The following is a 15,497-nucleotide window of genomic DNA, read 5'->3' on the forward strand; positions in this document are numbered from 1 at the left end:
TAACAGTATAAATATTCACCATTATTGCTCTTTGTTGCAGCGTGTAACCCGATCCCATGAGTCCACCTTATTACTCATCAATATATCACCCTTATTCCTCCTGTTGCAGCGTGCAACCCGATCCTACCTGTCCACCCTTATTACTCCTTGTTGCGGCGCGCAACCCGATCTCACTAGACAAATACATTCACCCTTATGCCTCCTGTTGCAGCATGCAACCCGATCCCACATCTCAGTACCAATCACAAAATAAGAACAAGTATTTCACAATTTAGCTCAAACCCTCCACAATATTTATACCTCAAATCATAACCACGAGAGATCTATACAATTATAAAAACTTCAACAGTTAATACTATGCAGCGAGACCAACCAAGGTGTATCATGAAGCACCAACAAACTAACTTCAACCAACAAGGTAATAAAATGAAACTACGAAACCATTAATAGTTCAATAGAGAAAACAACAATTAAAATGAAGCAATTAGACATGGAAACATTTATGAGCAAGTAGCAATTAAGTCAGGAAACAGTATATTAGGAAACGGGAAAGTGATCAAGCAAATATGATAATTTGGTGGCGCATAGGTACTCGTCACCGCACCTATACACCACGCACATGGAATTTCACATAGCAAATAAGTCGGGGATCCCTAATCCCTCAAGTCAAAGGTAGACCAAACACTTACCTCAAGCCAACGGGTATTCCAAAGCTCAATTACCGCTTTACCTCTCGATTCCACCACCAATCTACTCGCATCTAGTCATAATTAACTTAATAACATCAATAAATGCTAGAGAAACCAACTCCAATGCATAATTATAGGTTTCCCAATATTTTTCCTAAAAGTTAAAATCTGATCCCGGGCCCGCTGGGTCCGAACTCAAAATTCGAATCAAAATCCGATTTCTCATTCACCCTCGAGCCCAGATATACAATTGGTTTTTAAATCCGATCCCAAATCGAGGTCTAAATCCCCAATTTATAAAAATTCCTAATTCTACCCAAACCCTTAATTTCTACCATAGAAATCTTAGATTTTTGGTTGGAAATTCATGAAAAGTGATGGGAAAGTGAAAGAAAGTGGGTTAGGATCACCTACCAAAGTTTTGGGAAAAAATTGGTCTTGGGAGAATCGCCTCTAGGGTTCTAGGATTTGAAAAATGTGAAGAATGAGTGAAAATCCCATCTAAGTTATGTTTTGAACAGTTGCAGGTATCGCATTTGCGATCCCAGGTTCCCAAATGCGAACTCGTAAATGCAGACATAGCTTCGCAAATGCGAAGAATGGCCTAGTCCTTCTATCATCGCAAATGCGAACAAGTGTTCGCAAATGCGACCTCTGTTCTAATCACAATTGCGACAATGAGCTTCGCAAATGCGAAGGTCCCCTTCCCAGCCTTCTGATCGCAAATGCGAAATATCTTCGCAAATGCGATGCTCGCATTTGCGAGCCATGCGAAGTCTGCAAACCTGAAGCACACCAGCAAAAATCCCTAAGTCCAAAACACTATGTAGTCTATCCAAATCTCACTCGAGCCCTCGAGGATCCAAATCAAACATGCACATAAGTCTTAAAACATCATACGAACTTGCTCGCACGATCAAATCGCCAAAATAACTCTTAGAACTACGAATACACCAAAACATCATGGAATCATGGAAGAAACAAAAATTTCAATGAAAGATTAAATAAATTACAAGTAACAAGTTACAACATAGAGAGCAATTATAGCATGTAACAGTTAAGACATGGAATAAGATAGTTAATGAAATATGGAAAAACACAAAATAATTATTTTGACGGCGTATCTACATTCGTCACCTTGCATATACGCCGTTACACATGTAATTCACATAACATATAGTTCAAGGTTTCCTAATTTCCTCAAGTCAAGGTTAGACCCAACACTTACCTCACTTCGCAACTCAAGCAATCACTCAACCACGGCCTCGCCTTTTGAACAAGACTCCCAACCAACCAAATCTAGCAATTTATTGGCCAAACCATTCAAATTAAGCTTTAGAAGCTACCCACAAATGAAATAGCTTCAATTTAGATCATTTTTGAAGAAGTCAACAAAAGTCAACCCCCGTGCCCGCTTGATTAAAATTGAGATTCGGACCAAACCCGATTACCTATTCATCCCGAGCCCGGTTATATAATTGGTTTTGAAATTCGACCTCAATTCGAGGTCTAAATCCCAAATTTATAAAAATCTTTATTTCTACCCAAATCTCTAATTTCTGTCATGAAAATCCTAGATTTAATGTTGAAATCTTATGAACTGTAATTGGTAATTGAAAAGAAATATATTAAAGTCACTTACCAATGAATTTAGGAAGAAAATCTCTAGGAAAACATCGCATCTAGGATGTTTAGGGTTGAGAAAATGTGAGAAATGAGCTAAGTCCCATTTTCCCCCTCTTTTACCCAGTTGCGGATGACGCAATTGCGATATCTTGTTCACAATTGCGAACATCGCAATTGCGAGAAAGAGGTCGTTAATGCGAACTCTTCTCAGAAGGATAGTCGTCGCAAATGCGACATTTTTGGTCGCAAATGCGATCTCAGACCCCTCGCAAATACGACCAGCACTTCGCAAAAGCGAAGCAGTACACAGTAGCCAGTTATTGCAATTGCGATCATATCCTTCGCAATTGCGAAGGTCCAGTGTCCGCAAATGCGAGGAATTCCTCGCAAATGCGAAGTTCACCCATCACATCCCATGCTCGTAAATGCGAATCATTGTTGGCAAAAGCGAGGCTCGCATTTGGGAGCCAGACCTCGCATTTGTGATGTCTACAATAGAACACCAGCAGTGGTATTACACCAGCAGAAGTGGTATTGCACCAGCAGACCTATGCAAAACTCATCTGAAATATGTCTGAAACTCACCCCGAGCTCCCCAGGCTCAAAACCAAACATGCACACAAGTGTAATATCATCATACGAACTCGCTCGCTCGATCAAAACACCGAAACAACACCTATAACTATGAATCGGACACCAAAATGAATGAGATTTTCAAAGATACTTAAGAACTTTCAATTTAACAACTGGACGTCCAAATCACGTCAAATCAACTCCGTTTGTACCAAATTTTGCAGACAAGTCATAAATATCGAAATGAACCTATTCGAAGTTCCGGAATCGAAATCTGAACCCAGTAGCAACAAAGTCAACCCACGGTCAAACTTAGAAATTCTTTAAACCTTAAAATTACTAGTTTTCAACAAATCACGTTAAATCAAGTTAGGGACTTTTGTATTGAATTTCGGGCATATGTTCAAGTCCCAAATCATGATATGGACCCACCGGGAATGTCAAAATACTGATCCGAATTCATTTACACAAAATATTAATAGTAATCAACTCAAATAAATTTTAAGGCAAAATTTCACATTTTCTTTAGTTTTTCACATAGAAATTTTTTGAAAAAAGATATGGATTACGCACGCAATCGAAAAAGACTAAACGGAGCTCTTCAAGGTCTTGGAACACAGAAATGAAGACTAAAACTAAAAATAACCTATTGGGTCATCACATTCTCCACCTCTAAAACAAACGTCCGTCCTCGAACGGACATAAAAAGGTACCTGGACTAGTGAAATGGTATGGATATCTACTCTGCATGTTCGACTCAGACTCCCACATGGCTGCCTCAATCAACTAACGTCTCCCCTGCAATCGAATTGAAGGATTAACTTTTAGACCTCAACTTCCGGACTTACCAGGCTAGAATGGCCACCGGCTCCTCTTCATAAGTTAAATCCTTGTTCAATTGGACTAACTAAAATCTAACACATGGGACGAATCACCGTGATACTTCCGGAGCATGGACACATGGAGCACCGAATGGACTGCGATAAACTCAGTAGCAATGCTAGCTTGTAGGCCACCTCGCCCACTCTCTCAAAAATCTCAAAGGGCCCAATATACCTAGGGCTCAACTTGCCCTTCTTTTGAAACCTCATCACATCCTTCATGGGTGAAACCCGGAGCAATACCCTCTCTCCAACCATGAATGCAATATCGCGAACTCTACGATCGGCATAAATCTTCTTTCTAGACTGAGCTGTGCGAAACCGATCCTGAATAATCTTGACATTTTTCAAGGCATCCTAAACCAAATCGGTACCCAACAACCGAGCCTCTCCCGGCTCAATCCAACCAACTGGCGAATGGCACCGTCTCCCATATAGTGCCTCATATAGAGCTATATGAATACTCGACTGGTAGCTGTTGTTGTAGGCAAACTCTGCAAGCGTCAGGAACCCCCGAAATTCATAACGCAAGCGCGAAGCATATCCTCCAATATCTGAATGGTGCACTCGGACTACCCATCCGTTTGGGGGTGAAATATTGTACTCAACTTAACCCATGTGCCTAGATCCCGTTGTACGGACCTCCAGAAGTGTAAGGTGAACTGCATACCTCGATCAGAAATGATGGACACGGGCACTCTATGAAGACGAACGATCTCGCGGATGTAGATCTCAGCTAACCGCTCTGAAATAGGTAACTGCCATTGGAATGAAATGTACCGACTTGGTCAACCTGTCCATAATGACCCATATTGCGTCAAACTTCTTCTGAGTCCATAGGAGCCCAACCACAAAATCCATGGTAATATGCTCCCACTTCCACTCAGGGATCTCAAGTCTTTGAAGTAAACCACTAGGTCTCTGATGCTCGTACTTTATTGTTAACAATTCAAACACCGAGCTACATATGCAACTATATCCTTCTTCATTCTCCGCCACCAATAGTGTTGCCGCAAGTCTTGATACATCTTGGAGGCACCCAGATGAATGAAATATCGGGAACCATAGGATTCCTCAAGAATCAACTCACAAAGTCCATCCGTATTGGACATACAAATTTGCCATGCATCCGCAAAACCCCATCATCTGCAACAGTAACCTGCTTGGCACCACCATGCTGCATCGTATCCTTAAGGACAAGCAAATGGGAGTCATCATACTGACGCTCTCTGATGTGCTCATGCAAGGAAGACCGAGAGATCGTGCAAGCTAGAACACGATTGGGCTCCGAAACATCTAACCTCATAAATTGATTGGCCAAAGCCTGAACATATGACACAAGCGGCCTCTCCCCAACTGGAATATACACAAGGCTACCCATACTCATAGCCTTTTTAATCAAGGCATCGGCTACCACATTGGCCTTCCCGGAATAATACAAAATAGTGATATCATAGTCTTTCAATAGCTCCAACCACCTCATCTACCTCAAGTTGAGATCTTTCTGCTTGAACAAATACTATAGACTCCGGTGATCCGTAATACCTCACGCCATACAGATAGTGCCTCCAAATCTTCAGCACATGAACAATGACTGCCAACTCTAAGTCATGAACACGGTAATTCTTCTTATGAATCTTCAATTGTCGCGACGTGCAAGCTCCTCAGGCTCCAAACCAAACATGCACACAAGTGTAATATCATCATACGAACTCGCTCGCGCGATCAAAATACTAAAACAACACCTAGAACTACAAATCAGACACCAAAATGAATGAAATTTTTAAAGAAACTTAAGAACTTTCAATTCAACAACCGGACGTCCGAATCACGTCAAATCAACTCTGTTTTGTATCAAATTTTGCAGACAAGTCATAAATAGTAAAATGGACCTATTTCAAGCTCCAGAACCGAAATCCGAAACCGGTAGCAACAAAGTTAACCTACGGTCAAACTTAGGAATTCTTTAAACCTTCAAATTACTAGTTTTAAACAAATCACGTTAAATCAAGTTAGGGACTTTCGAATTCGATTCCGGTCATATGCCCAAGTCCTAAATCACGATACGGGCCCACCGGGATCGTTAAAATACTGATCTGGATCTGTTTACACAAAATATTGACCATAATCAACTCAAATGAGTTTTAAGGCAAAATTTCACATTTTCTTTAATTTTCACACAAATTCTTTCTGAAAAAAGACAAGGATTGCGCTCGCAAATCGAGAAAGGCTAAACGGAGCTATTCGAGGTCTCAGAACACGATAATGAGGACTAAAACTAAAAATGACCTATCGGGTCATCATAATTCACAAGCAATATATATATATTGAATACATGCCTTTAGTTATACTTAGTTAATACCAGTGGCGTAGCCACACTATGCCAACTTGCCAAGGGTGGCCAAGCGAACATCATTTGCTACAAAATTATATTGCTTGTGAGTCAAATATATATATATATATATATATATATATATATATATATATATATATATATTATATGGTTAGTCAAATACTATTTTTATATGGTTATATATTATATTTTGAACACCCTTTAATATAGTTGAGTGGGGCCGTTTAATGATCGAGGGTGTTCAAAGTAATGTGTTGTTCACGGGTTTAAACTTTAAAGTTATCTACCTATTTTATTTTGTAAGACTAAACGGAGACCAGCCCTTGGCAGGATTCCTGGTTATGCCACTGATTAATACACATTATCACTTTAATTTGATCAATAAATTTATAATGTGAGCAATTTTTTCCTGGTGATACATTTTTAAGAGCATTCAGTGTATTATTAAACATTGAAAACGTTGAAAATTATCCATAACAGTACATAGAATCTTCCGAAGCCAAGGCCTGTAGGTCCCAAAAAATTAAAGGTTCTAACAATTACTAGGAGTAAAAATTAATAATAACTATGTCTTTTTTCAACGATATGCTGTTAACTTGTCACAAATCATTCGATAATCACATAATTCCAGAACTTATACTGAATTCTTTGTAGATTTGGTTGAGCTAATTATCAATATAAGTGATAACAGAACTGCAATAATTTCATATTTTTTATGATTCAAGTCTTTCTATTGTCTTCGGTTTTTTCGGGGGTATTTTTTTGGCTTAAACGCTCTTTGGGTAGGTAACAATTTTTCATCTCACAAAATTAGAAGAATAAACTTCAAATAAAAATATAATTTTTTTAATTAATTTAAAGCTTCTTATTTAGTGTAAGACCACTTTTTTCATAGAGCTAGTTGTAGGGGACAATATTGGAATTTCAGTGGACAAAATTCAGTAGCACCCTTCTATAAATAGGTTATAGATTAGTTGGACTTTACCAAGCGAAGAGTGCTATCCCACAAAAAAAAGACATACAAAAAGATCAAGAAAGAGAAAAGAAAAAAAGAAAAGAAATGAAGGTTGTTGAAGTTCTTCACATGAATGGAGGAAATGGAGACATTAGCTATGCAAAAAATTCCTTGGTTCAGGTAACATGAATTGTTCTTCGCATGGAAATACTTCGATTTCTTGAATTTTAGGAGGGAAAAAAAAAAATATCAATCGAGTGCATAAAACATTTCATATTTATGCATGGTTCGAGCAAGGGTTGTACCCCTTGGGGTGTGATGTAGACAGTCTACCCTAATGCAAGCACCAGTGATTGCTTCCACCGCTCGAATTACTTGTGACCTATAGATCACACGGAGAGCTTTATCGTTACAATTTGAATATTAGAATTTAACTTATATATACTACTAGTGGAATTAGCTTATTAATGTAATTTAATACTATATTGTAGCATGCCTCTCTTACTTTTTCAGCTAACAAATCAGTTATTATAAATTAACATGGTGTAGCCTGTTGCTTTAATTTCCTTATTTTTCAGTTTAAAAATGCTCATAAGTTGGAAGTGCTTAACTTTTATATATTGATTGTGTAATTTTTTTATACTATTAACCTAATAGAATGAAACATAACTACAGTAATTGTATAGAGATGAAATTACTAATTACCTAGAAAATACGGCGGATAACTTGCTACGACCAATTTAAAAATACAAATATTAGAAAGATTATTTACGTTGTCTGTGTATATAAGTTAAAATTCAATTTGGATTTTCAATTTCCTACTAATATTTTCTTTGCTTCAATGAACAGCAAAAGGTAATTCTCATGACAAAGCCAATAACAGAGCAAGCCATAACTGAACTCTACTGCAGTCTCTTCCCACAAAACTTATGCATTGCGGATTTGGGTTGTTCCTATGGAGCTAATACTTTCATAGTAGTATCAGAGCTCGTTAAAATCGTTGAAAAAGAACGGAAGAAGCACGGGTTTCAGTCACCAGAGTTTCATTTTAACTTCAATGATCTTCCTGGCAATGACTTTAATACCATTTTCCAGTCATTGGATGTATTTCAACAAGATTTGAGAAAGCAAATAGGAGAAAAGTTTGGTCCATGCTTTTTTAGTGGAGTGCCTGGTTCATTTTATACTAGACTTTTCCCTTCCAACAGTTTGCACTTTGTTCACTCCAGTTACAGTCTCATGTGGCTATCTCAAGTAAGTTTTCTACATATCACTAATTAATTAGTTAATTAATTAATATGTGTAACATAGTACGTAGGTCACCTACATCGTATCTGTTGGGTGCGGCCTTTCCCTGTATCCTGCATGAATGAGGAATGCTTTGTGCATCAGGCCGTCCTTTTTATTACATAATAATTCGTGGAAAGTTTTCAAGTTTCAGAAAGACTTTCTTGAAAACTATTTTGTTTAAGTTTATAAAAAGGGCAGTCCGGTGGGCGAAGCATCCCGCGTGCACGTTGGGTTCGGGAAAGGGTTGCACCCAGGAGGTGTAATGTAAGCAGTCTACCCTGATGCAAGCATCAGTGATTGATTGCATGGTTCGAACCCGCGACCTATAGCCCACACAGAGAAAACTTGACCATTGTTGCAAGGCTCCCTTCATTTTGTTTAAGTTTAAAGATTTTAATAATGTTTTATAAAAAGATTTTTATAAATTTGTTGGTTTTATTTATCAGGTTCCTGATGCAGTTGAGAATAACAAGGGGAACATTTACATGGCAAGTACAAGTCCGCCAAGTGTAATTAAAGCATACTACAAACAATATGAAAAAGATTTTTCCAATTTTCTCAAGTATCGTTCAGAAGAATTGGTGAAAGGTGGGAAGATGGTTTTAACATTTTTAGGAAGAGAAAGTGAGGATCCAACTAGCAAAGAATGCTGCTATATTTGGGAGCTTTTAGCCATGGCACTCAATGAGTTGGTTGTAGAGGTAAACTTTTTCTCTCTCAGAACAAGCTAAACTTTGGTTAGTTACTGGAAATTTTCGTTAATTATCTCAACTTATAATATTTTATTAATACATCTTTTTCTTGGAATAGTCAATGTCCTGAATTTATTAGAGGAACCTTCGACAGTGAAACCAGAAATAAATATTGATGGATAGACTTCTATAGTAGGTGATCTTCACATAACTGATAACTTCCCTATCGCCATAAAAATAGTAGTTCCTCCTGTCCAAAATATTTTTTTGACATACTGAATTTGTTTCAAAATATTTAAAGGAGACATTTTCTTCCAAATATAACTTGTATGTTGTTCCTGCTATTAGAGAATTAATTAACCTAGATATTAGAGGAGAGATAAAGATAATTTAGATATATACTCTTATTGTAATTAAAATTATTAAATATATTCGTAAAGATCGTAAAAGACAAATTAAATAATATGGATTGGAGATCGTACTAATTTTCATGCTCCCTATAAAATTATTAGTCAGAGTTATATTTTTTAACCATCAGATGAAGTTAGACTTATAATAACAAATAACTATTCACAGCAAATATGATATCGTAACTTGCTAAGAAATTAAGTTATAACCTACAATAACCGATTAAATTATATTGATAGCTAGTGTTATACTTTTTATGGCAACATATATCACTTAAATCCTAAATAAAAGTAAATGTGAATGCAGGGATTGATAGAAGAAGAGAAAGTGGACTCATTCAACATTCCTCAATATACACCATCACCAGAAGATGTGAAATACGCAGTTGAGAAGGAGGGATCATTCACCATTAATCAATTGGAAGCTACAAGAGTCCAATGGAATGCTTGTAATGAGAACCACAAAAATGGTGGTTACAGTGTCTCAAGGTGTATGAGAGCTGTGGCTGAGCCTTTGCTTGTGAGCCAATTTGGCGAGGAATTAATGGATTTAGCATTCCACAAATACGAAGAGATTATATCTGAGTGCATGTCTAAAGAGCAAACTGAGTTTACAAATGTCACTGTCTCATTGACCAAAAGAAATTAAGGGCACTTGGTACCAGAGGCGGATTTAGAGTGTGGTTCAATGTATTCATCGACTGAATTTATATATTTCCTTCGACTAGAATTATGTATACATATGGAGTAATAAGAGTATATTTTTCTAGATAACCTAGAGTGCTGAATTCGTCGCTACCTGCAGACTGATGGACACCAATAATTCTCTAATGTTGTTTTGCACTTTCGTATGTGTGGCCGATCGAGCTAATAGTTTATGTAGTCACTGTCTTGTGTACTAGGGGTACTTTCTCATCTCTCTTTCTTGGAAAGTTATGTATCACAGAAAATATCTCATGTCAATTTGTTATTCAATGAAGAAAATGTGTTGTTTTGTATTTTATTAGATAAAAAGGAAGGTACCCGATTTACCTACAGAACATTGTCAATTGCTAGCTTTTTACTCATAATTCGGTAGGCTTACATGCATAAATAAGCTTTATTATACATGGATAGGTTCCACAACTTTAGCTTATCCCAAGAATTTAATTTATATAGACCGGCAAATTAAGTAGCCTGATGCACAAGGTATTTCGTGTTTATGCACGATTTAAAGAAGTGTTGCAAGGGTGTGATATAGATATCCTACCCTAATACAAGCACAAATGGCTACTTTCACTACTTAAACCCATAATGTATAGATCATATGGAAACAATTTTATTGATGCTCTAAAACTCCATGCTTATATAGGCTGACAGCGAAATGTGAAAAACTTTGGAAGCACGTGTAATCCATGCAAAATATGCAGCCTAAGCAGAATATTCAGCTGTCTCAGCACTGATTTTCTAAGTACAGGTACTCGTTTTCTAGAGACCTTTGGGGACCATTTTGAGCCTAGAAAAATGAACCACAGCCTATTACTCTCTCTTTTTCAAAAATACGGTGAAGATTTTTGTTAAACTCCATTTTAGATAAATTTTAAGAAAGTACTTTCATATATTTTTTAGAGGAAAAGGAAAACCCTTGGAAGCCACAGTAAACGTGTAACTTTTTTCATTTCATCTTAACAACATTTATCAATAACAATTACTGCATGCATACTATGCCTCAATTTCAAAATAGTTAAATTAATCATATGAAATTCTCTATATTCATTCTGCTTTATTTTGTCCCTTAATATTATAATACTACGTAACGTTTTTTGGTTAAATAAGGAATTATCTAAATCTCATGGTATATCTCTATAATACTATCACAGATTCTCTAATTGAACTTAAAAGACTCCCCCACAAAAGCTGGATCAAATATAAATGTGCCAATGATGACAACCTTAATCCTAATTAGTACTCCCTCCATTTCATATGGAATGAGGTAGTTTGACTCGACACGGAGTTTAAGAAAAAAGAAAAAGACTTTAGGAACTTGTGGTTTTAAAAGCTTAAGGGGTAAAAAGTTTGTGGGGCCATGACATTTGTGTGGCTATAAAAGCTTCTCATTAAGGGTAAATGGATAAAATGAAAGAGTTTAAAGTTGAATTATTTCCAAATTTAAAAATGTGTCATTTATTTTAAAACAGGCTAAAAAGGAAAGTATCTCATTTAATATGAAACGGAGGGAGTAGTAATTAGTAACACTTGTACAGATATTTTAATACTTTAATGTGATTGTACCCTTTTAATACCTTCATGTGTATTACACCAGCTTAAAAAAGGTGGAGAGAAATGTAGGAAATGACTAAACCATGACATTATTTCATTTGTTCTCCTCTTCTATGTGCTAATCACATGACTTTAATTGTGTTAGAAGTGATAGTGTTTAATCTTGTATGACCACATCTATCTTAATAACAAACGTATTTCTACTATACTTATCTTGTAAATATATCAGTCCTACGAACTCAACATTTACTTTCTTATACTAGTCTCATTATTTTTCCACAGACCTTGTCTTTCATATTAGTTTGACCAGTACTTAATTTGACTATAAAAGGAGCAGTATTTTGTGTCATTCAATATTTCAGCATGTTTAGGATCAAAATAGTCAAGTGTCATGCGAAAGTTAGTAAAGCAAATTTTGAGAGATGATAAATCAGACAACAAAAAAGAAATATAGCAAAAGAGGTACAAATATTTAACGTGGTTCGGTCAATTGACCTACGTCCGTGGGGAGATGAGCAATCCACTACATAAAAAAGAGTACAAAATATTGAGAGAACAACTTCACAAATAGGCAAACACAAGTGTCAGACTAACACTTGTCCCATAAATTCTCCCCCTAAACAAGACTCTCAAACTCCTTAGGGACTACATTAAAGAATCCTCAATTTGTAGAAGTCCAAAACCTTTTCCTCCCTAAAAAAAAATTAGCCAAATATGAAACAATTATATTTTCCTTTTTGTCAAAGAAAAAATCAATTAAGACAAATATGATGTCCTTCCTTCAAAAAATAAAAAAAATCAAATATGGTAAAAAAAAAAAAAATCAGAATAAACACCTAACACAACCTCCTAAATTAGGCATTCCCTTATATGTACAGTCACACTTCTTTATAATAGCATTCTCGTATAATAGTCATTTACTATAAAAGTCATATTTTTTTTTGGAATCGATTTTTATATTATATTATAATATATATTTTCTATAACTATATTTTATTATACCAACTAAAAAATATCGGAACAACGAGACTAATACGTAGAGATTGAGAAAGAAAAAGAGGTGTGGTCGCGGCCCACACCGTTATGGGGCAGTAGTCTCTATATCACAAAAGACGTCAAGAAAGTGTTAGTTATGCAACAAGATTTTGCAAATTTCAAAAAGTTTCTGCCCTATATATGGCTACTCCTTAGGTCAATAGTGGAACAACTCAAAATTATTTTAAAAATCTTTGGAAATCAGTTTAATTATTGAATCTCCAGCATATACCCCTTTCATGTTGCAAAAGTGCTTAACTTAAAATATTGTTTGGGAGAGATATTCCTTATCTCCATCTTTTTTGGACTCTGACAGCATGTAGAAATTAATACTGGTAGAGATTGTGGGCGAGACATGCGTGATGTCAAAGTGATGGGCAAATATCACATAGCATACTGATGAATAGTAAAGATTTCACCTTTAACTTGTCAAAAATGCTTGTAAAAATTGCATAATAGGGCGCCCCTTTTTAATATGTAGTCGCTTTGTCTTTCTGTTTGTACTCATACCCATTTTTTTGTTAAAAGCCTTTTAAAAAGACTACTTTGTCCTTCCTTATTAAAAGACTACTTTCTCTCCAAGTATACGCTAGTCATCTACTGTCTCTGTGTCTCTCTCCCGTTATTCACGTTTTTTAATTTGTTCTTCTCTGAAATCAAACGGTTTTCGTCGTTGTTTTGATTTTTCAACTGCTAGTCGTCGTTGTTACCACATTACGATTTAATCACAAGTACATTGCATTAATTTTATGGGTTTTATTTTACGATTTCTGGGTTTTATTTCTGGTTTTGGTTTTGATAGTCATGTATTTATGATTAAATAGTTTCTTAGGGTTTAGTTTGATAAGTGCATTAGTTTTACTTTTACGATTGTGTTTTTAGGTTTTTTGAACGAGTTTTTATGTTGTTGATGAAAATTCTATAAATTCTTCAGTGATTAGACGTCCAAATTTTTAAATTTTTGAGAGTAAAATAGATGATACTATTAAAGTGATGATACCTTAGATAGAGCTGAAGTTTTTTTTTTTCACGTTTTGGCATTATTTTTGGATTTGAATTTGTGTTTTGTTTTTTGTAAAAACTACAACATGTTTTTTTGCTGAATGTTTTGTGTTTTGTAACTGGTGAACTTCAGCTTTAGGAGCTGAAGTTTTTGTTTTGTAACTATCGAACTTCAGCCTTCTTAGAGATTGAAGTTTTAACTGATCTTTTTGATAATGTCCTGATGTTATTTTTTGTATGTTTTACTTTTTTTGAACAGATGGCACCTAAAGCACCTAAAGATCCTAATGCAGCTAATGTACGCAAAGCAACTAAAGCACCTAGACAACCTATAATACCCCCAAGTCCTTATGTCCATGCTCCTCCACCTACAAGACCAGGTCAAAGATATTTTGAGTTTCCAGATTGGTTTAACTATAAGGGTTACTGGAAAGGGAACCACGATTTGAAGAAATTAATTGCAACTTTCTTGACTCCTACACAACGGGATAAGCTTAATAATGGTACATTTCGATACATTATGGCTGTGGAGAATTTCCAATACAGCATGAAGTTGGTTCATTGTCTGTGTCTTTCTCGAATATTCACCAATGATCGAGACTCCATTAGTTTCAAGATTTTTGGCCATGATGTTTCCTTCACCCTTGAAGGCTTTCACATTATGTGCGGTTTGCGGATCACAGCACATAATGTTGAAAAACCAATTAATCGATAGAGCAATATTCTGAAGCGCTATTTTGGTAAGTCCAAGGGTGTAACTTTGAATGATATTCGAGATTTTATGACTCGGAATGAAATTCCAAAGAATGTTGTGAATCACATACATGTATGCGAGAACGATGATGATACTGTGAAGCTTATGGAAATTCTTATTGTAGAGTCTATTTTGTTTGGGAAAAAGACCGAGTCACCTGTGATGGAGGAGTATGCATCTATTGTTGAAGATGATAAGGTTTGTGCTGAATATCCTTGGGGTAATGTGGCTTATAAGAAGCTTATTTACTCACTGAAACATGCATTGGACAAGCAGAACAAATTACGTTCAACTGAGTATAAACTTGGTGGATTTCCATATCCGTTATGTGCTTGGTTCTATGAGCGCTTCCCAGATATTCGAGAGAAGTATATAAGAGAGGATGAGTACCTTGATACCCTTCAAATTCCTAAGATGTTACGTTATGTATGTGTGGGAGAGCCTAAATTTCCCGAACTTTTTGATATGTTCGGTAGTCATGAAGTAAGTTACTTTTTTTTGTCTTTGTGTTAATATATTGACGTATTAGTTTTTTTCTTATCATAATATACTTTTTTGTATTAAAAAGAGATATCAGAACTTTAGGGTATTGGATATAATACCTACGGAAGAGGAATTGAATTCAATGCCTTTAATTGGACAATTACCATGCAGCCGGATTCGTTCAAAGGTACTTAACGCGGTTCCTTCAACTGGTGAATCACCACGTACTCTGAGACGATCAAAAGAACCGAATCGAACTCCTGTTATTGGTGAATCACCACGTAGTTGAAGTCGATCAAAAGAAGCGAATCGAACTCCTTTTATTGGCGAATCATCTCGTACCCAGAGTCGTTTTAACCGTTCTACTGTTGACTTTGATGACAATGAATTACTCGACACAATATGTTCTGTAAGTTTTGATCTGAAGTTTTTTGGTTTTTGTTTTGTAAAAGTACAACATGTTTTTGAGCTGAAGTTTTCTTCTACATCTGAATTTTT

General features: G+C 36.0%; 1 protein-coding gene across 1 annotated transcript; it reads left to right on the forward strand.

Moving 5' to 3' along the window:
- Positions 1-7,108: 7,108 nt before the first annotated feature.
- Positions 7,109-10,196, forward strand: SAMT (salicylate carboxymethyltransferase-like). The gene is given in 4 exon segments (NM_001302610.1): positions 7,109-7,257; positions 7,927-8,331; positions 8,814-9,068; positions 9,774-10,196. Coding segments are annotated over 4 exon segments (1,077 nt in total). The 5' UTR covers positions 7,109-7,182; the 3' UTR covers positions 10,116-10,196.
- The last annotated feature ends 5,301 nt before the right edge of the window (positions 10,197-15,497 follow it).

This window comes from Nicotiana sylvestris, chromosome 1, assembly GCF_000393655.2.
Source record: "Nicotiana sylvestris chromosome 1, ASM39365v2, whole genome shotgun sequence".
NCBI classification, from domain to species: domain Eukaryota; kingdom Viridiplantae; phylum Streptophyta; class Magnoliopsida; order Solanales; family Solanaceae; genus Nicotiana; species Nicotiana sylvestris.